At 44.5% G+C, this 20,633-nt stretch overlaps 2 protein-coding genes across 2 annotated transcripts; both read right to left on the bottom strand.

Annotated features, from left to right (window-relative positions):
- Positions 1-254: 254 nt before the first annotated feature.
- On the bottom strand, positions 255-1,874 carry LOC146233627 (toll-like receptor 13). The gene has a single exon (XM_084689544.1). The coding sequence runs from the start codon at positions 1,408-1,410 to the stop codon at positions 553-555; it is 858 nt and encodes a 285-aa protein (XP_084545670.1). The 5' UTR covers positions 1,411-1,874; the 3' UTR covers positions 255-552.
- Positions 1,875-4,630: 2,756 nt separating this feature from the next.
- Positions 4,631-13,359, bottom strand: poglut2 (protein O-glucosyltransferase 2). The gene is made up of 10 exons (XM_084689537.1): positions 12,811-13,359; positions 12,005-12,210; positions 11,480-11,685; positions 10,368-10,445; positions 9,851-10,023; positions 9,425-9,662; positions 7,975-8,184; positions 7,627-7,716; positions 5,837-5,941; positions 4,631-4,797 (listed from the first exon to the last, which is right to left on the bottom strand). Exons 1-10 carry the CDS (start codon positions 12,993-12,995, stop codon positions 4,780-4,782), a joined length of 1,509 nt encoding a protein of 502 aa, XP_084545663.1. The 5' UTR covers positions 12,996-13,359; the 3' UTR covers positions 4,631-4,779.
- Positions 13,360-20,633: the final 7,274 nt, after the last annotated feature.

Below are 20,633 nucleotides of genomic sequence, written 5' to 3'. Positions count from 1 at the left end.
GCTTTAACTGTGGATGTCTTAAGACTGTGTCTGCCTTTACCTACGGAGTTTGATCTTAAAAAGTGACATTACAAACAAATTATTAACGACTGTCTTCAAAATAAATCTACCTGCAAACCTTATTATTATGTTGTTATCGAAGGATTGGGAAGCAAGCACAAACTTTGTACAAACATAAAAAAATATTTAATATAAAAATTTGCAAGTTAACATATCGAGCAAGAGGCAACAATACAATTAGTAACAACAATCACTTAACAATACACGTACAAACAACAATGCAAAACACAAGACTAATCAGAGTTCAGTCCAAACATCTTAAGGCTGTAAAACAAAACAAAAAAATAATGTCACAAACTTGATCTGGGAAAGGGTTAGTGTCAGGGTATTAAAAGTTATGTTTTTCAAACAACGTGATATAAAATCACGACAAATGTAGGACCTACCTAATATCCTACTGATGTAATATCCTGCTTGTGGCCTTCATCCCTTACACTAACCCAAACCCTAACCCCCAAACAGTAGTTGATTTGAAAAGTACTCCTGGAAATGTCAGTCATGGGTTGGAGGTTTCAGTTTAGTCCACAGTTTGACCCAGAAGGTCTCTTGCTGACCTGGTTCCTGGGGCCTGTCTAGATAGGTCTTAGTCTTTACCAGCCATGCCAGCCTGTGATGGCTGGACAGCCGGCGAGGGGAGATCTTCTCCAGGAAGACCAGGATGAGAACGTCCCTGTGCTTGGCCAGCAGACGGCAGGTGGCCAGCCTCATCTCCAGGGAGCACCAGTTGCTGTGGAGGTAGTGGCGGCTGACCAGGCAGAGGGTGTGACGGCTCCGGTAGAGGCTCTCGGTGATGTTCTCCACGATGTCCTTCCCCAGCTGGAAGTCCCTGCTGTGCAGACAGAGGCGCAGGAAAGGAGGTCCTCTCTGCTCCAGGTTGGGCAGCAGCTCCTCCACCACCCAGGGCTCGTCCTTTCCGCTGTAGGACACGAACACGTCATAGTGGTAGCGCCGTCTGCTGTTGGAGCGCATGGCCTCAGACAGCCAGCCCAGTGTGATGAGGTTGTGACCAGCCAGGTTGTGGAGCAGCACCACCAGCATGAACAACAGGACCCCGAGGCTGGTGGCAAGAAACAGTACAAAGCCAGGATCTGAACTGCAGTTGGCCTCTGAGTACTTGAGGAAGTTCAGTCTGTCCATCCCATTGTCTGACAAGCATTTAAGACTGTTTACATCATATTCCTGTCCCTCTAAGGAATTTATAATCACTTCAACCTGTTTCTGATTCTTTGCCCAGGGCACAAGCCAGGCGTTGTCACAACTGCAGAAAGTCTCAAATTTGTCAAACATCATGTACTTTAGACTAACAAGAGGTTCTGTGAAGCTGTAGATCACATTATAGATGTTTCTCATCTGGACAAATAATATTTTTAAAGATCTAAGGTCTTTTATTAAACTACCCTCTTAAGATGTTTAACCTACATGCCAAAAATTTATATTGATTGATGGATATTTTTGTTAGGTTTACTAGGTCACTGAATGAATGTGCATCAAAGTTACCATGACAGCACTCTCCTGAGTTACCAGACTGATATCCATTCAACATGAGATGCTGTAGACTTGGGAGACCCTGAATACCACCGGTTGGTAGAATTTGAGTAAAGCAGCCTTGTATCTGTAAATACTTCAGATCCTGAAACTGTGAGAAAACTTCCATGTGGAGAGAACCGTTGCTCCTTGTTGTCACGGAGATGCAGATGTTATTCAGACCAGGAGGGAGACCAGTTAAATCTTCCTCAATGGAGTTGACATGTCTACAATCAGCCGTGTATCCAGATTGTCCTGAGCATGACGTAAAAGTCCTCTTTCCATCTTCAATGTCATCAATGTAACATTTTGGATGCATCCATGTAAAAACTGGTTGAATCCAAACACAGAGAATCCAAAGATGGTAAAATGCAAAAGTCATCTTTTCTGGGAACGTTAAAATAATTCATAAAATTCAGGATGTGAAATTACGTCTTCATTTAATGTTAGTCTTGTCAGATGACAATTTTAACTGACCTTCTGCTGTCTGCTTCTTTATTTAACGCTATGTTGTTTTGAAACCACTTTGAAGTGAAGAGTATTTCAAACTGATCCGTGATAGAATGTGTTTGTAAATGTTGTGTTGAAAGCAACACAAGAAGAACCGGAGATGTTTATCTACTATCTAAATAAGAACATGCTGTTTTTTGTCTCTGAATTTTTCAGTTCCTCTTCCCAAATGCTAATCTGGTATTTCAACCGTTCATGAAAAAAAAATTGTTTAACGAGAAAATATAGGTTTTACTGTTACATTGTAATTCGTTTTTTAGTCCTTGTCTATGCTGTGTTAAACTTGAGTTATGACAGATGTTGATGAATGTCATGTAATTACATGTAATTTCATAGGTAATAAAATAATATTTTTTACATTTTATGTCAGTTATCTGATGTTAGCTAGCTCAAATGCTGAAGTGGACTTTAAGAACTACATTTTACTAAATGCTTTTATATACAGTTATTGTAAGAGCCATTCATGTCAGGTCAGCATGTGGTTATACTTGGGGTAACTGAATCAAGAAGAGGAGGATTTTCTGAGTCTTCTAACATTTTTTTATTATTATTATTATTATTTATCATACTTAGAATATAACCTCTTTCTTCTAGTCCTTTTAGCACATAGACATGTTGTATAACCATATATGTTTGGAAACAACACCCTAAACAGACATAGCCTACCGGTAATATATCCACATCTACTGTGAGGAGCATGGTGCATTTGGAGAGTAGTCAAGACATGTGACTGTGAAGGTCCTATACTTATTAAAAAATGTATAATTTTTGTTGTTGTTGTTTTTTGGGGGTAAATGTATAACTCATCTTAACACGTGTTGACAGACCCTTTCCTGCTGTATGACACTATACTGAGCTCAGCTGGGTCCCGTTCTCCTTTGATCGTCCATGATGTCACTAGAACCAGGGGCGTTGCTAGACCCTTTTTACTGGGGAACGTGCCCCAGTATGAATCTGCTGTAACCCAGTTAAATCTCATTTCCTCTTTGGTAATTTCATCCAAAACACACATACCAACCCTTTTGGATTTTTTTTCCAAAACACACTAGAACTCTGTCTTCTTTTCAAAGTCATCGTACAACAGTGCAGTACAGTAAAGTATAGTATAGTATAGTAGGCCTACAGTAAGGTATAGTACTGTGTAACTGTGTTTTAACTGTGGATGTCTTCTGTGTCTGCCTTTACCCACAAAGTTTGATCCTAAAAAGTGACATTACAAACTAAATATTTATGACTCATCAACACAAATCTAATTGTATACCTTATTATTATGTTGTAAACAAAATATTGGGAACTAAACACAATCTTTGTATAAACATAGAAAAATATTAATTGTAAAAATGTGCAAAGTAACATATTGAGCAGGAAGCTGTAATACAATTAATAACAACGATCACTTAACCATACATGTACAAACAATAAAGCAAAACACAGGATTAATCAGAGTTCAGTCCGAACATCTTAAGGCTGTAAAACAAAACAAAAAAATTATGTCACAAACTGGATCTGGGAAAGGGTTAGTGTCAGGGTATTAAAAGTTATGTGTTTCAAACAACGTGATATAAAATCAGGACAACTATAGGATCTACCTTATTTCCTACTGATGTACTGTCCTGCTTGTGGCACTCATCCCTACCCCAAACCCTAACCCCCAAAACAGTAGTTGATTTGAAAAGTACTCAGTAGTTCAGAGTGAACAGCTCTTGTAGTGATTGTATATTCATTATTCTGCACACTATTTGAGTAAAGCAGCCATCTATCTGTAAAAACTTCAGATCCTGAAACTGTGAGAAAACCCCCATGTGGAGAGAACCATTGCGCCTTGTTATCACGTACATGCAGATGTTATTCAGACCAGGAGGGAGTCCAGTTAAATCTTCCTCAATGGAGTTGACAAGGTCACAATAAGCTTGGTATCCTGCTTCAATGTTCCCATAATGGTCTGTGCAAAGGTCCACTCTTTCTTCAACATCAAAAGTTTGACATTTTGGATGTATCCATGAACCAACTGTATGAATCCAATGAAACAGGATGCCGTGTTGGAAAAGTGCAGATTTCATCTTTTCAACAAAACGATAATGTAATGTATCGGAAAATATCAAATTGAAGTGGTGAAATGTTCCTTTGATGCAGTTTGTTTGGAAGCTGGTGCTCTTTTGCGCATTATGATTTTGCAGTCGTGTCGGAGCAGGAAGGAAATAACAAAAACATCTTCTGCCATTGAAATGCTGCAGTCAGTGAAACGAATATTTTCGGTATTTGTGTGCATGTTAATTGCAGAAGTTGCATTTGCATCAACAGTTTTAGCTGAACATAAAACAAGTGATGAGAAGAGGGAGTTGTATGTGGCTATGTCAGGGTGTCTGGTCTGCATGTGATTATACTTGGGGTAACTGTGTCAAGAAGACTTTACCTGCAGAGTTTGATCCTAAAAAGTGACATTACAAACTAATTATTAACGACTGTCTTCGACATAAATCTACCTGCATACATTGTTATTATGTTGTTAATGAAGGATTGGGAAGTAAGCACAAACTTTGTACAAACCTAGAAAAAATATTTATTGTAAAAATGTGCAAAGCAACATATTGAGCAGGAGGCAGCAATACAATTAGTAACAACAATCAATAAACAATACATGTACAAACAATTAAGCAATTGTTTGATATTATAACACAGGACCGATCAAAGTTCATCTTTAGGCTGTAAAATAAAACAAAAAATGTATGTCACAAACTTGATCTGGGAAAGGGTTAGTGTCAGGCTCATAAAAGTTATGTTTTTCAAACAATGTGATATAAAATCACGATATAAATGTGCCGCATTTCAATGCATTTGTTATGGGTTTCTGATGAATCCACTATTAAAAACATCAACAGCAAAAATCTTAAATATTATAAAAAGACCATCCATGAACGTGGAGACTGCGGTTCAGGACTGACAGTATTTAGTCAGAGTCTCCCCATAAATGAATAAAACAATTTGACAGAATCCACTTCACTCGTGTCACTTTTCAAATCAACCTTGGACAGTCTGCTCATAAAAAGATTCCTGGCTCATTTCTCTAAATTGTGTTCTCTGTCGATCCTAATCAGCTGCTATATAAACACAAGAGTCTCGGTTCAAGGCCAAGCAGCAGCAGATATTCTAATCCCTCGCGCTGTCCTGGCCATAGAAAGATATAAAGGCCTTATATATCTATATATATCTATGTTCCTGGCCTCCACAGGCCTGCTTCCCTGTCTGAGGGCAGTACTGCCATGGGTCTTCTAACAGACAGCCACGCTCATGAGCAGCCAGAACGGGCTGGGATCTGATCGGCATCGGTGTCATGGAAACGCTGGTGTGACTGTTCTTTGGAATGTACTGTAGCTGTGCTCTGCAGCTCATCAAGTATCCATGACAACACCACTTTCAGGTTGAAAGCGTCAACGGATCAAGACTATTTATTATTATCTAGATAAGATCTATTATTGTTATTATTTTATATATATATATATATATGATGCAGGAGCGTGGGTTTGTTTTCACAACTTTTAACATAACTACCTAACTAAATAACTGACGATACAGCTGTCTAATTTTCTTTAATAAAAAGCCTGTGTGTGTGGGGGGTGGGGGGGGGGGGGGGTGGGGAGGGAACGACGACACATATTTGCCTGTTTTCAGAAATGAAACCTGTGCCTCTGTTTGAATGAGACCCAAAGTGAGCCTCCAGGTGTTGCTTAGCGCCGCTGCTTACCGGTGTTCTGTGGCAGGAGCAGGGGAAGAGCTCCTCCGAGGGCTGAGGAACCCTCTCCATCCCCTCTCGAACCCTGGGCTCCCTCACCTGCAGCTTGGCATACTCCTGCAGACGAACCAGAAAACAGGGATTAAAAATCGCCGTTCTGTAGGTGTCCGAAAGAATATTATAGATGTTATTTTTTATAAATCATTAAGCGAATAACTGAAACAATCGTGTTTTCAAATATCCCTCAATAAGACTGTAATCAATAGATCTAGAGTAAATACATTTTCACACACCATTTGCACAGCTGGTGTAAGCAAAGTAAGCAAAAAGGCATTCGTACTGACAAACGTCTGCGCAGACGCACTGTAATCGTCACGGTAACTTCAAACCATGCCAAACTCCAGCAGGTAGCTGCATGCCCTGTGACCCCCCCCCACACCTTCCCATCTACAGAGCATAAACCTTTATGACTGACATTCTACTTTGAGACAGAAAGTGTGTTTAAACACAAGTTCTTGAACTGCAGGCTTATGGGGTCCAATAAAGTATTGTTGGGCCACGTTGCAACCATCCAAGATGTCCCATTCTCATGAAGGTAATAGGGCAAGGCAGTGTCCAGCCATCAATGTCCCCTCAAATATTTTATAACTAGCGTGTTAAAGTAGGTGCTCAAATGAAGCTAAATCATTTGTCAGTGAGACAAGATAATATTATTTGATGAGATATGTTGACATAAAAATATCTAGACATAAAAATGTATCCATATGACTACATTTTAAATAATTAGATACACTTTTTAAAGAAAAGGCCGTGAAAAAAAGACCTAAGTTTATATACTTTATATTGTACTAAAAGGCAGAAATGGTGTATTTAAATAAATATTGGTCTTCTCTCTGGGTAGTACACACCTATTTCTCCCAAGGAAATGTATTTTTGTTATATAACTGGTAAAACATTAGGATTCATTTCCAGAGCTTTCATGACTTACCTGTGGAAAAATACAGTAGACCGTGTCACGTGCGTGTGTGTGTGTGGGTATACATGTGCCTTGATGTCAAAATCAAGCATGACAATGAGGAAAACACGAAGCCTTGGACAGAACCATAATAGAGAGAGGATAAAAACATCTTTAACGACAGACGTCAACACAACAAAGCTCAAAACCAGCCATGCTAAACAAGACCTTGAGATTCTCCTCAAGGCCAGCACTAAGCCCAATATAAAACCTATAAAAATGCTTAAAGAGAACTGAGCCGATGAGAAAAAAACACGAATGAAAGTGAATCCCTGCCAGACTTCTCACTACTTAATATTAAATGACAACTTTCACAAACTGTGTTCCTCTGAACTAAAGAGGGATGTTCAAACATAACTAAGGACCAGGATGGGATGCTGAATTCAGTGATTCCTCCCCTTCATTAGAGGTGATGATACACTGATGAATCAAGTCATCAATAGACTGAGGGCACAGTAGGGGGAATGTTCAGAGGTACATGGCAGTTCTGCCGTGACCTGACCCAGGAAACCTCATGACTACTGTCCTTGAGGGAGCTGTATAAAATTTCAGGTAGAGATGTCAAGATAAGATAGTCCCGCTGATAAGCAGGCTGTCTGACAAGGTTCGGCTTTACCCCAAGTTGTAAAAATGTAAAGGAATATAAAAGTATGAGTGAACTTCGGGGCCTTCGTTCACACCGTAAAATGTTAAGATATTTAATATCAATACACATTTTGCTCATTCTCGAGGCTCAGCAAGCTGTCGCTGGGCCCGTCGCTGTCTTCCCTGCTTTCATGAACATTACCTGGAAAAGTTTGTAGTAGTAACAAAATATGCTATCTCCCAGGAGATGGGAGCGGGCAAACTGCTGACCAGCTTCTGCAATTTTCTTTGCCTGAAAGAGAGAAATTAAAGGGTAAAAACTTGAAATTGTGGCAAATAAAACCTAAAACAATGAAGCCATGTTACAGCTTTCTTTGGTTGGTCTCTGTCTAGGGCGAGAGAAGGGCCTAACAAATGTCTGAACATTGAACAGGTATGCGAGTGTAAAAATCAAAGCTACAATATGTCACTGTACATTTTGTTATAAATGTTATAACTAAGAAGTTGGGGCACCGGCCCTCCTCCTCCTCCTCTTCCTCCTCGTCCTCACCTCCTGGTCGTGCTGGCGGGCCCAGGTGATCTTATCCAGCAGGTCCCCCAGGTCAGCCCTGACGGGGATGTAGTGCTCCCAGGGCCGCAGCTGGCTGTAGAAGTGCTCGTAGTATCCAGAGTCCTGCTTCAGGACCACGCTGTCTCCTGCCAGCAGGTAGGGCAGCCGGTACGCTGCCACCGTGCCGTCGATGTTGATCTGGTACTTGTACTGTGGGAGAGGGAAGCGGGCGGTGAGCTGGAGATGAGGTGGCCTGTTAGCAGCGTGTTGGGGGAGCGTGTTGGGGGAGCGTGTTAGCAGCGTGTTAGCAGCGTGTTAGGACGTTACAGACACAGTCCTGTTTGTGTTGGGGAGTTTGAGACCCAACGGGAAAGTAACCAACTTGAGTTGAGTTTTTGTGGCAGAGATTTCAATAGATGCAATTTTCGTTTTTAAAGGATAATATGCCAGTGTGCTGACACTTTCAGTTGGTTTACTGATTATGTTACATATCATGCAGAGGTTTGACGTTTTAGACACGTAATTTCAGTTTTAACATCGAAATAGACTATGTCTGTAGGGAACTCAAATGTACATGGAATGCTTGTGAGGCAACCATTCCTTCTTTACAGCTGAGACATGTACCCACTGGTATTTCTTTTCCTTGCTTAGTCATGTTTATGGCATTGTAAAGTTAACTGCATAAAACCAACATTTTAACAAATGTGACTCCTTGGTGGTTGCATTGTGTTTTACAAGCAATTTACATAATTTTTAAGAGGAAATAAGGGAATGAGTGACACCACAATGTTTGTCTTACAGAATATTACTGTTACTATAATTATTATTAGGTTATGTTGCCAGGTCACTTGTCTAGCAATTTAATATATAGTCTTTGACTCTTCTACCTTGTAGGAGTCCATATTTTTAGGCCGACCTGTGAACAGTCAGGTTTCACAGAGCCAGGTGCACATGTCACTCCATAAAAGCTGGACTACATTCATGCTCAATGCAAACCCATCATACTAAGTCCTGGGTTTACCCTAAAAACGATAAACCAAAACTAAAACATTCTGTCCTGGATGGGCATTCACTAGAGCCAGCTAAACGTATACTGGGAAGAACCGCGAACAAACGAACAGGGCTGGCGACACTGCGGGGACCCAGTGAGCCACGCCACGACGCTGCGAGGACCCAGTGAGCCACGCCACGACGCTGCGGGGACCCAGGGAGCCACGCCACGACGCTGCGGGGACCCAGGGAGCCACGCCACGACGCTGCGGGGACCCAGGGAGCCACGCCACGACGCTGCGGGGACCCAGGGAGCCACGCCACGACGCTGCGGGGACCCAGGGAGCCACGACACGACACTGCGAGACCCAGGGAGCCACGACACGACACTGCGGGGACCCAGGGAGCCACGCCACGACGCTGCGGGGACCCAGGGAGCCACGACACGACATCTCCTCACCTTGAAGAAGTCGAAGAAGGACACGTGCTTGACCAGCGGGCCGTAGAGGCTCTCGTCGTGCTTGAAGAAGAAGAAGTTGGTGAAGGCAGCGTCCACCATGTCAGGGTGCGCCCGCGCCAGCTTCACCAGCTCCAAGCGCTCCTTACGGCTGTCCCGCCCCCTCCAGAAGGCGGAGGCGTTCTTCTCGCTCCACGGGGGGCCCGTGTTGGCCTGGACAGACATCATGTCCAGGCTTACCCTGTTAGTGGAGGAGAGGAGAAGAGAAGAGAGAGGGAGGGGGAGAGGGAGAGAGAGAGAGAAGGTAAAGCTTCAGTCTACACTGTACGCTCTCTTATCCAGTGAGCTACCAGGGCGCCCCTGATTCATTTTGAACCCAAATGCTTTCAGTTTTTATTTTCCAATGTTTGTAAGGAGAGACAGCCTTGCCTTCCCATGGTCTCCAAGACCGACTCGGTGAGGTCGTAGGTCGGCATGACGATGTCTCTGGTGTCGTTGGAGCCGCACCAGGAGAAGATGGGGTGCAGCTTGTCTGAGGGATTCCTCTTCTCCAGGGGCCAGTCGCCCAGGTTCACAAAGAACTCCACGTCAGGAACACGCACCTGGAACACAAGAGAACCCACGGCTCTTGGAACCTGCATGTCGACAGGCCTAGCCCTCATCTTCTCAAGTCGTTCATCTGTCCTGTGTTTTGCTTCCATGGGAGAGTCGTGGCTTAGACATTCCATTTGCAACTACGTATTTCAGAAATAACCAAGGCAGTTTGTATTTCAGCTTGTATGGAAACTGTAATCCAGTTTGTATTTCCACCACCGTCCTGTGAAGGTTTGTATCTGATGATCTTGCTATGGAATGTCACTTCCATCTAGTGGTCACTTGCAGGAATAACTCCCACGTGGTAGGCTGCTTCCTATTAAACACTGTGGATGTTCATGTGAGCACTCACCTTCCTGGTCAGAGAAAGGAGAAAGGCGTCGATGAAGATCCGGAACCCCACATGTTCTCCTAGGGTCTTAATGTAGACCTGAAACAGCAGTACATCAGGGGTCGATGCTTAGAGCTAGTAACATCATTTTCAATAGTCGTGTTTGATTCTAGTTTAACGTTCATGAGAACTGAAGCAGTACATTGGAATAAGCGATGGGCTATAGTACATGCTGCTGCAAAGTTCTAGATTACGACATGAGGCCTCTTACACAGTTCTTCTATTGCCACACACACACACACAGCCTGCCTGCCCACACACACAGTCACCCTGTTTGTTTAGCATTTTAACACTTGCAAAACAAGAAGATGGGTCCTGTCTGAACATCCACAGTGTTTGGAACCCAGGACTGGTCAAAGATTCTAACACATCCAACATGACAGGAAGTGTTTCCAAGACAACACTGATGAACAGACACCAGACAGAGACTGAACTGCTGTGACATATGTTCCATCAAGCATTCATCTCAGGAGGATGTTGGTGTCAGGGACAGTTCTGACCAGTTTCACCTTTAGAACACTCCACACCCGTTGGTGTCAGAATACCATGGTTACAGGTGTGGTGACCAGTTGTTGTAAACACTGCTGGAGGGTGTGGGCGGACCCCTGCTTCCTGAGTCACACATGCCGACAGACTCTCTCTGCTTGCTCTTTAACTCCATAAACTACGTTTATTTTGAATTTGTTTAGAAATAAATGAATGTCTGTTTAATGCTGTCCCTCCCCTATTCAACACAGTGGCGAACATCCAATCAGCCCTCACGTCTACAGTACAACTACTAACGCAAGTCAAGCTACTTAAATCAGGACTTCAATAACAAAGAGAAACAGTACAATTGATATGGTTTCGTTCAAAGTAAAGCACACAGAACCAAACCGACTATGATCATCTTGTGACGACCTGCACTGAGCTCTAGTGAAATGTGTAGATCGCTGCTTTAGTTGCGCTCCAAATTGCTGTGTCACACTGCCTGTCTTGGGTCATTAGGCAGTGGAATGCCAGTCGTTAAACATCAGACACCAAATTCCCAGAGCCTGCCCTGCCAGCTCTAGACATGTGTCCATGGGTGTGACCTTGTTGTCTTTGATGGTGTAGTGACACAGGCTCTGTCTCTGGCCGAAGCGCTGGGGGATCTCCTGGGCGTTGCGATCCGGGTCCACCCTGGGGTAGAGGGCCAGGTCGCTCTCTATCTGGGGGAAGGAGGACGGGCAGTGCATGTCCCGCTGCCACTGTGCCCCGCTGGGCTGGGGACAGTCACAGCCATCGTGGTACACAGGGCCTGGAGACGGGGGACACACCGGGGGGGACACATGGGGAGACATGGGGGGAGACATGGGGGGAGACATGGGGGGAGACATGGGGGGAGACATGGGGGGACACATGGGGGGAGACATGGGGGGAGACAGAAGGAGGAGAGGGTCATGGATCGAGCAGGCCCTCGTTTGAGCATTCATTTGAGGACTGACAATGAGTGTGTGTGTGTGTGTGTGTGTGTGTGTGTAAGAAACAGAAGAAGTGAGCATATGTGTCTGTCCTTGGGTTGTGTGTTATCCCAAAGCATAACTCTCTCATTCATAGACGGATGAGTGGGCCTGCACCTTTCACAGTGAACGGAGACTCGGCGACATGCTTGTCTTCGAGCAGAACGTCAATATGCAGGTCTGTGTAGCTGGCGTACATCCTGTAGCGTACGAGGAACGAGCCATCTCTGCGATCCAGAACCTGGATCCAGATCCTGGAGAACTGTTCTGTGGGAGACACAATCTTCACCTTGAAGGTACCCTCGCCTGGGGAAGAGGTCACACTACAAGGCACAAGGTCAGTAGGTAAGATTGAAGGTTCAATAACTACAACCCTTGATCTTGCCCTTGTATTTTAGTGCACATGATGGAACAATGTTTTCTTTTAGTTATTTGAAAAAGTTTATTGTACACTGAATTAGACCGCATTTGCTGCTTTTGAGTTGTGAGGAAGGATTCACCTGAAGGTTCACCTGTATATCTTGTCAGCCACACCAAAACAACAATGATGTAACGATTAGTCTATGAAGCCTAATACTTAAAGATGACGAAACAGTGACTTTCTACGGAGAACCGATATGACACTCGAAGGAACACGACACGCACACAAGATACCGTATTTTGCCCCAAGGTGTCGTTCTACTGAATGGACTCGTTGCTTGTTGTACTCAAACCAAATTAATGCACAATGTGATCTCAGTTCTCAGATCTCTCGTGTGTATTCAGTGACGCAAGCGTGGTGTGTTTTTGAAACCCCTACTTTTAGAAACCCTACACACGTGCTTAAGATGTTATAACATTGTAGCCCATTTACGCCCCTTTGATAGACTGCTCTCAGCCGTCGTTGACGGACAATGACGACACAGGCCTATGATACTACTTACTTTCTCCCATTGCTGTCCACTGCTTGTATGAAGAAAAAACGTGCAGGAAGAACAACATTTGCTTCCAGTCCAGGGCCCCATACCAAAGTTTTTGCAGCACTCGGCAACGAACCGGTGCAAACTCCAGGAGGCAGAATTAAGAGTCCTAGCCAGCACAGCACAAACCACGACACTTTAGACAACATTTTATATATAGGTATTCCTGAAACAGCGTTTCTCTGTCGTTTTTTTTTTTGTCTTCTCCCCGATTCTTTACAGAACAGTTTCAATATTGCAAATTTCCATTCCTTTGTAATGTAAATGCACAATTCTACATCTGGTCGCCAGAAGCGGTATGCACCAGACACTATGCGTTCACACCCTCTCTAGAAACTGTACGGATAAAATGTTTTTTCAAGTCGCAGTGACACATCATTGTGTCTTTGTTTCCGTCCAACGATATCTCTGTCACACGTATAGCTAAAGTTTGGTATAACGGAGATTTTTTTTTTTTTTAATGTGTTCCTCGACATGGAAGACTAACTTCTACGGAGGGTGTCATGCAGACGGACACGGAGAGAGACCGTCTGATTGGCTGTTTCTTCCACGTCTGGCGTGCAATGAAAGTAAAGCTTCAGTCTGATTGGCCTAGAGGAAGGGGACGTTCAGACGCATGTCTGACACGCGAAGGGGTTTAACTTATCTTACGTAAGGAAGAATGTGTATTTTCAGTCTTTGTCTTAAAATGTTGTTAAATTGTTTCAAAACGTATGTTTAACATTGTCCATAGTGTAGCCAACTTCAGGCTATGTCTAGTATAAACATTTCCTCCAATGAAACTATAAAGTGAATGACTATTAATTAAGGCTATTATTATAGTGTGTTTCACATATAGATATACCTAACTAACAAGACCACAGGACTAGACAAAAAAAACTGAGTTAATCAGGTGTATACATCAATCAATGTTTATTTCAATTTGATTTGCATCAACATATTTTTCAGTTCTTTTTTTCCCAGTAATCTCTATTACACTACTATAATATCAATAAGAACAAAAGGTGGTAGAATCCATTTAAACAAGACAAACTTTGCTGCCGTCTTTGAGAAAACCAGAGAAATGTCTTGGTCAGAAAACCAGAGAACTACAGAGTCTTAGTGACTTAGACTGAGCTGGAACACCAGAGTAGCATCATCAAACATGAACCACGTTTACAGAGAATAATACCCTAACACTGTTTTTGTGTCTTTTTAGTAATTTTTTGTGTGTGTGTGTGTTTGTCTTCACTCCCAGGGTCGAACTGTACAGTTGATATAAAAGCCAAACACATATAAACAGAACACCCTGTCAGTAATCAGATTTTTTTTCTTCTTCTCTGCCATTAAAGTTAACTCCACTGATATCAACACAGATCTCATGGACAGTACGTGTAGAGAAATAGATTTTCTTTCTTTCGGCACAAACACATTCACTCATGAACAATTGACAATCAATTGACGTGTCTGCCAGGAAAGCCAATTGAGTATGCTTCAAGTTTTAAACCCATCCTGAACTGTGTGAATGTACTGGGGATCCAGGCAAGCTGTCTTCAGACATGTCACACAAGCCTGAGAGGGAGCAAGGTGAAATGATAGCAATACAAGTTAACTTATTTCTGTGTTTGTGTAGCCTACCATATAAGAGAGGGTAAGAACCATTTTTGGTCTAGTATCCACTCAGGTGACATGTCAAAAAAAAAAAAATTTGAAATTAAAATTTGATATGGTGAATGAGGCTGTCAGGGTCCAAACAATCTTCTGTTTTTCAAATTTCTCAAACTGTAGAGAAGATAATATTCTTGGTGTATGCACCTTTTTCTCATTTATCACAGGGGGTTTCCAGTGTTGCCCATGTACACTCATTGACTTGTACAACACATACAATTACATGTACCATAGAACATTTTTGTACATATAGTAGCATTTAAAGAGAAAAAGGCGACATCTATCAAACAGGGGATGAGGACCGAGAATGTAACAGTAACATGGGGAGGGGGGGGGAATCAATACAGAAAGAATGAATACAATATTTGCTTAAATCATTATATTCCAAAGGCAATTACAAGGTACGTTTCATCCCCACCCTCATCTTAGTATTGTCGTCAGGGTCGTTGGTGTAACGACACCTCCCCCACGTTCCTACTCCAGTGAGCGAGTTACACGTCTAGAATCATGAAGCATAATTCAACATCGTAGTGTTGAAGAGGGACAGGCTCTGTATACCAAAATGTAAACACAGGACCCACCACCCACAAGGACATTTAAATGGCACACTCTACAGAAGACTTCGTTCGTGTTGAATTGCTTTGGCAGAGAATGAAGAGTTTGTCTTTTACGGCGGTTTGTGTGTGACACTTATGACGATGACTCACCAACCTCAGAGAAATGACAAAGGCAGCAGAAGATTCCAACAAAGAACAAAACAGCAGAAAATAAAAAGTTAGAAACGTCACTATTTCTCAAAACGAATCCAAGTAAGGTGACATTAACAGACGGCCAATCAATGGGCAGATCCGAAGGATTCGGCTCAACTACTGTCCTCTACAGGAAACAGACTGCATCATGACTATCACGTTAGCGCTTGGCTAGTTTACAGGAAGGGGGTTCACCCATCTTGATTTTATGGCACGTGAATTATTACATAATGCTTATACATATAAACACACTCAATCCAGACCTCACAGACAAGCATTGACCACCACAATTCATTATCATACCCTCTCAGACATTTAGCAATCTAACCTCTGTGTTCCTATATTTTTCACAGGGGAGTGAAATGTACCTTTTTCTATAATGTCAGATATAGTAAGTAGCAGCAGCCAAGAAAATGAAATTAGTGCTTATATGTGGATAGTGCATTTGCTCAGTGTTGATTGACTAATTTGTGTTTTCACTGCCCCCATTTCATGAAGAGTGTGGAGGTGACAAGGAGACATTTGGAGTATAGATGTTTAGCATAGAATAAGGTGTAGCATAAGGTCTAAGTAAAGAAATTGGACTAGTATCGGCAATGGTATTGTAATAAGTATTAATTGATACAGAAATGACTTGTGTTTAGTTAAAAAATCAAAGAAAAAATAAGGCAAAAAAATATAAATAAAATTTGGCTTCATAGCAATGCAGGTATACATTTCCCTTTTTATATATATTTTCTCAATATTTCAAAAAATATAAAGTTTTTCATAGTTTCTGTTTGTTGGCTTATATTATTAAATAAAAGTTTGTATTTAGTATTTCCCTCTGTTAAAGTAGCATGCTGCTTTTTAATATGGCAGTTGTAGTTATTTTTTGTAGTCATCCATTGTGTTTCATGCAGTCTTGTTGATGTCTTAACTTTAGAATATCTACACAGCAAGGTCAAGTAAACCCTCCCCCCCCCACACACACACACGGATGGACTGTTCCACACGGGTGGACTTTTCCATCCCCTGGGTCCCCCCATCTTGGTCTGTGTCCATCTCACTGCAGTCTACACCAGCGACCAGCCTTTACCATCCAATACCACCACTAATGAGACAATGCTGCACAGACAGCCCACGAAGAGGCCTGTGTACAGAAAGTCACTCTGTCTCTGTCTCTGTCTCTCTCTCTCTCTCTCTCTCTCTCTCTCTCTTTCTCTCTCTCTCTCTCTCTCTCTCTCTCTCTCTCTCTCTCTCTCTCTCTCTCCCTCATCGGTAGAGTGAAGTCCGTGTCGAAGCGTAGCTCCACCACCAGGTCGAAGACTTCCAACCATTGGTCTGCCATTAAAACTGGTACCATTTCTTGTCCTTGCACTTCAGCATCACCTGCGGGGGACAAACACAGAGGACGGAATGGACAGTCACGGTGAGAGAACTCACCAGAAAATGTGTTTCCATGCTGTGCTATCCCTCTCCACTCCCATCAACCTCAACGTACCAACCGCATATCACAAGTAAATGTACTTTACCCCCCCACCCCCACCCCCACCCCCACCCCCACCCCCCACCCCAGCTCTACCTCGTGAGCGTGTTTGGAGAAGGTTTCTGCGCTGGTCATCATGAGGGCGGTGCGTTCCTCCAGCTCTCCCAGGCGCTCGCCCCTCTGGTCCAGGGCGATGCGGGCCCTGGCCAGGTCTCCCACCACCCCACCTGCTGCAGCCTTCATGCCCTCCATGCCGGCCGGGCCGGGGATGTGCTGCGCCAGGCTCCTGGAGGCCTTACCCGCCGCCGCCTCGCCGACTGCACAAAGCAGGGGACCAAAAGAGACGTACATGGAGATAGATTTCACTCATGGATTTCTGCTGCACGTTTTTTTTCTCGTACATTTTTGTACAAAAGGGGATTGAGAGATGTTGTGTATCGATGCATTAGGAAAATATTACATTCCCCGCCCCCCCCCCCCCACGCTACGATTTTTCTCTCTAGCGAACTAACAAACACACAACCACACTCACTAACAGGTTTTACGTACACAGTTCCTCTCGGTCGAAGTTCTGGGCGTTTCCCCCGAAGAAGCCCTTGAGGAACCCTCTGTTCTGGGCCTCCGGTGTCTCTATGGGCGTGAACAGCTCCCCCAACATCTCCTGGATCCACCAATCACCCACAGACCCATTTAAACACACCAATCACACACAGACCCATTTAAACACACCAATCACACACAGACCCATTTAAACACACCAATCACACACAGACCCATTTAAACACACCAATCACACACAGACCCATTTAAACACACCAATCACACACAGACACAGTCAGAACATTCAGGAGTGAAACAAATATCATACTGAATTTATATCAGAGAAAGATGTACAGAAAACACAATTATATTACATTAGACAGTATATAAATGTATACTGTATATATACCAATATATACCAAGACCAAACGTTTCTTAACCAGCAGGTGGCAGTATTGTAACATCCCGTTTCCTGTTCAGTGTCTTGAACACTGAGGCCTCATGTTCAGGCTACCAGCTCTGCTGATGCCTGTTCTTATTAGGATATGAATTCTGTGATGGCACGTCACACACGCGCGCACACGAACACACACACACACACACAAACACACACACAAACAAACACACACACACACACCAACCCCATGGAGTCAGCGCTGTAAAGCTCAAACCACATATGACAGGCGTGACATTTCACTTCAGTGGCCACTGTCACAACTGGGCTTTACCAAAGGTATCAATTATGGCACCGGTATATTTACTCCCCGACGGCTCGGAGCGATCTCAGAGAGCGGAAGAAGCAGGATGCTACGTGCTGTCATGGCTACAGAGCAATGAGATTACCGACCACAGCAACACACACACACATCACAGACAGATGCACGCGTGCGCACACATGTTCTCTCACTCAAACAAACCAGATGTGGGTTCACTATTACCACAGATGCTCAAGAAGACAGACGTGCCCGCACACACACAGTGCACACTTCCCCCTCCAGCCCTGACACAAACACACATACAGTGTGCATGTACACAGATTCACATGCACACACACAGTCACAGAAACACACACAGAGTCTGGCACATGCTCGCACAGTTTCACAAACACACACAACGTCACACACACACGCAGTCTCACACACACACGCAGTCTCACACACACACGCAGTAACACACACACACGCAGTCTCACACAAACACGCAGTCTCACACACAAACGCAGTCTCACGCACACACGCAGTAACACACACACGCAGTCTCACACACACACGCAGTCTCACACACACACGCAGTAACACACACACACACACAGTCTCACACACACACGCAGTCTCACACACACACACGCAGTTTCACACACAAATGCAGTAACACACACACACGCAGTCTCACACACACACGCAGTCTCACACACACACGCAGTTTCACACACACACGCAGTCTCACACACACACGCAGTCTCACACACACACGCAGTTTCACACACACACGCAGTCTCACACACACACACGCAGTTTCACACACACACGCAGTAACACACACACTGACCTGCAGGTTGTCACACATCTCCTGGCTGTAGGTGATGCGCTGCAGCTCGGTGGGGGAGCTGAGGTAAAGGGCCTGGCCGCTGTTGGTGAAGTAGAAGGTGCGAGCGATACGCATGTCTGTTAGCGGCAAGTAGTTGACGTCCATCAGAGGCCTGAGACTAGGCAAGCTGCAGCCGAACACAGGAGAGAGAGAGAGACAGAGAGAGAGAGAGAGAGAGAGAGAGAGAGAGAGAGAGAGAGAGAGAGAGAGAGAGAGAGAGAGAGAGAGAGAGAGAGAGAGAGAGAGAGAGAGGGGATGACAACACTGCCATTCACAAAGATTGTCACCGACGCTGGGATAAAAAATACAATTTTAACAATTTAAAAAGCAGAAAGTGAACACACAGTCAAAGCTGTTTATGAAAGTTACTAGCAGTCACAACAACAGCTAAGTCAACTAAAATACAGTTTGAGGCATATTGTTGCACTAGTTCCAGTTCTTAGCCCCGAGCTGACAGCTGGACATCAGGAGACTGCAAGGTGGGCCAGAGAGAGGGATTAACCGTGGATTAGACTGTCAGAACCGACCATGCAAGGAATCATCCGCACAGCTAACGTTGTGTGAAACAGACCTCAGATCGACCTTCCTTCAAAGCCCTTCACAGTATATAAATCCACCGAGTTGCAGCGTACGATTCACCCTGGAGCGTGCACATTTGGGACTGCTCCATTGTACTGGGCAAAGCCGAATAATCAAGTGCACGTCAAGTTGCCCCTGGGATCTAACGCAGGTTGCCCAGTTTGATCTGAGGTGTTCCTTCAGTACCTGAGGATCATGACGTGACCGTTGGCGCAGAAGCAAGCCAGGCCCACGCTGTTACACACTGTCACCACGTCAGCCCGCAGCACGAAGGAGGACTCTGTGATGTTGTGGACGAACAGGCAGGCCTGGGAGGGCATGAGGAACACCTTGGCCTGCTTCTCAGAGCACACCACGGTCAGGTGGCCGTCAGCACACGCGTCCTGGGAGGACGAGGGCGAGAAGTTGACCAGCCTGCGTCTCCGGGGACGCTCTGGGTCATCGGGAAGGTTGGGGTCCCGCCACACCTCGTAGGGACTCTGGATGAGAGCGCCCCCACAGTCCAGGAAGGCAAAGCGCAGGATGGAGCCCTTCAGCATGAGGATTGAACCTATTTGATGGAGACAAGGAGAGTAAGGACATATCTCTTTTTGGATGCTGTGTTTACTAGAAAGTACTGAAAGAGCGGGACTACTTTCTATTTTACTTTTTGTATGGACTTGAGTGTAAGCGGAAGGATATCAATCAAGGAAAATACTTTGCTGTCAAACAAACAACATTCCATCCATTGATTGAACGTTACAATGTTCCATCCCCAAATTCCAAATACCAAACCAGTATCAGAAAAAAAGATCTAAGGAGCGCTTTGTGAATGACCCAGAGATGACCACCCCACTACAACCCCCCCCCCCCATCCCTGGTGCCCTCCTCCCCCCTCCCTCTCGGGGCGGGGTGGGCCTCACCGCTGGGGCCGATGGTGACGGGCTCCTCCAGCCTCTCCTCCTCCTCGGTGGGTATGGACATGGGGATGAGCAGCACCACCCCCAGACTGGTGCCCACCCACAGGCACGGCGTGGGCAGGGCGTCGCCCTTGCGCCCGTACGACTCGCCAAACTGCAGCGTGCTGACGGCCTCCTTGGTCTCGCGGTCAATGCTCGACACGCTGGAGCTGCGAGAGCGACTGAAGGAGTTCTCTCGGCTTTCTGAGAGAGGAGGAGAGAGGTGGCGGGGCGAGGACATGGGAGAGTAAGAGAGAGGGGCGGGCGAGGAAGAGAGAG

Source organism: Hypomesus nipponensis, chromosome 23, assembly GCF_054491055.1.
Source record: "Hypomesus nipponensis isolate SF chromosome 23, ASM5449105v1, whole genome shotgun sequence".
Classification (NCBI taxonomy): Eukaryota; Metazoa; Chordata; class Actinopteri; order Osmeriformes; family Osmeridae; genus Hypomesus; species Hypomesus nipponensis.
This window is presented reverse-complemented; position numbering and strand designations above follow the sequence as displayed.

Bases quoted from the DNA above. Each gene is read 5' to 3' on its own strand.
- LOC146233627 (XM_084689544.1), bottom strand. From the start codon at position 1,410: ATGAGAAACATCTATAATGTGATCTACAGCTTCACAGAACCTCTTGTT.
- poglut2 (XM_084689537.1), bottom strand. From the start codon at position 12,995: ATGTTGTCTAAAGTGTCGTGGTTTGTGCTGTGCTGGCTAGGACTCTTA. The intron at 11,686-12,004 runs GTGCAGGCCCAC...CCCCGTCTCCAG, and splicing joins GTCTCCGTTCACTGTGAAAG to GCCCTGTGTACCACGATGGC. The intron at 9,663-9,850 runs GCAAGGCTGTCT...CTCCACTAACAG, and splicing joins GTCTTGGAGACCATGGGAAG to GGTAAGCCTGGACATGATGT.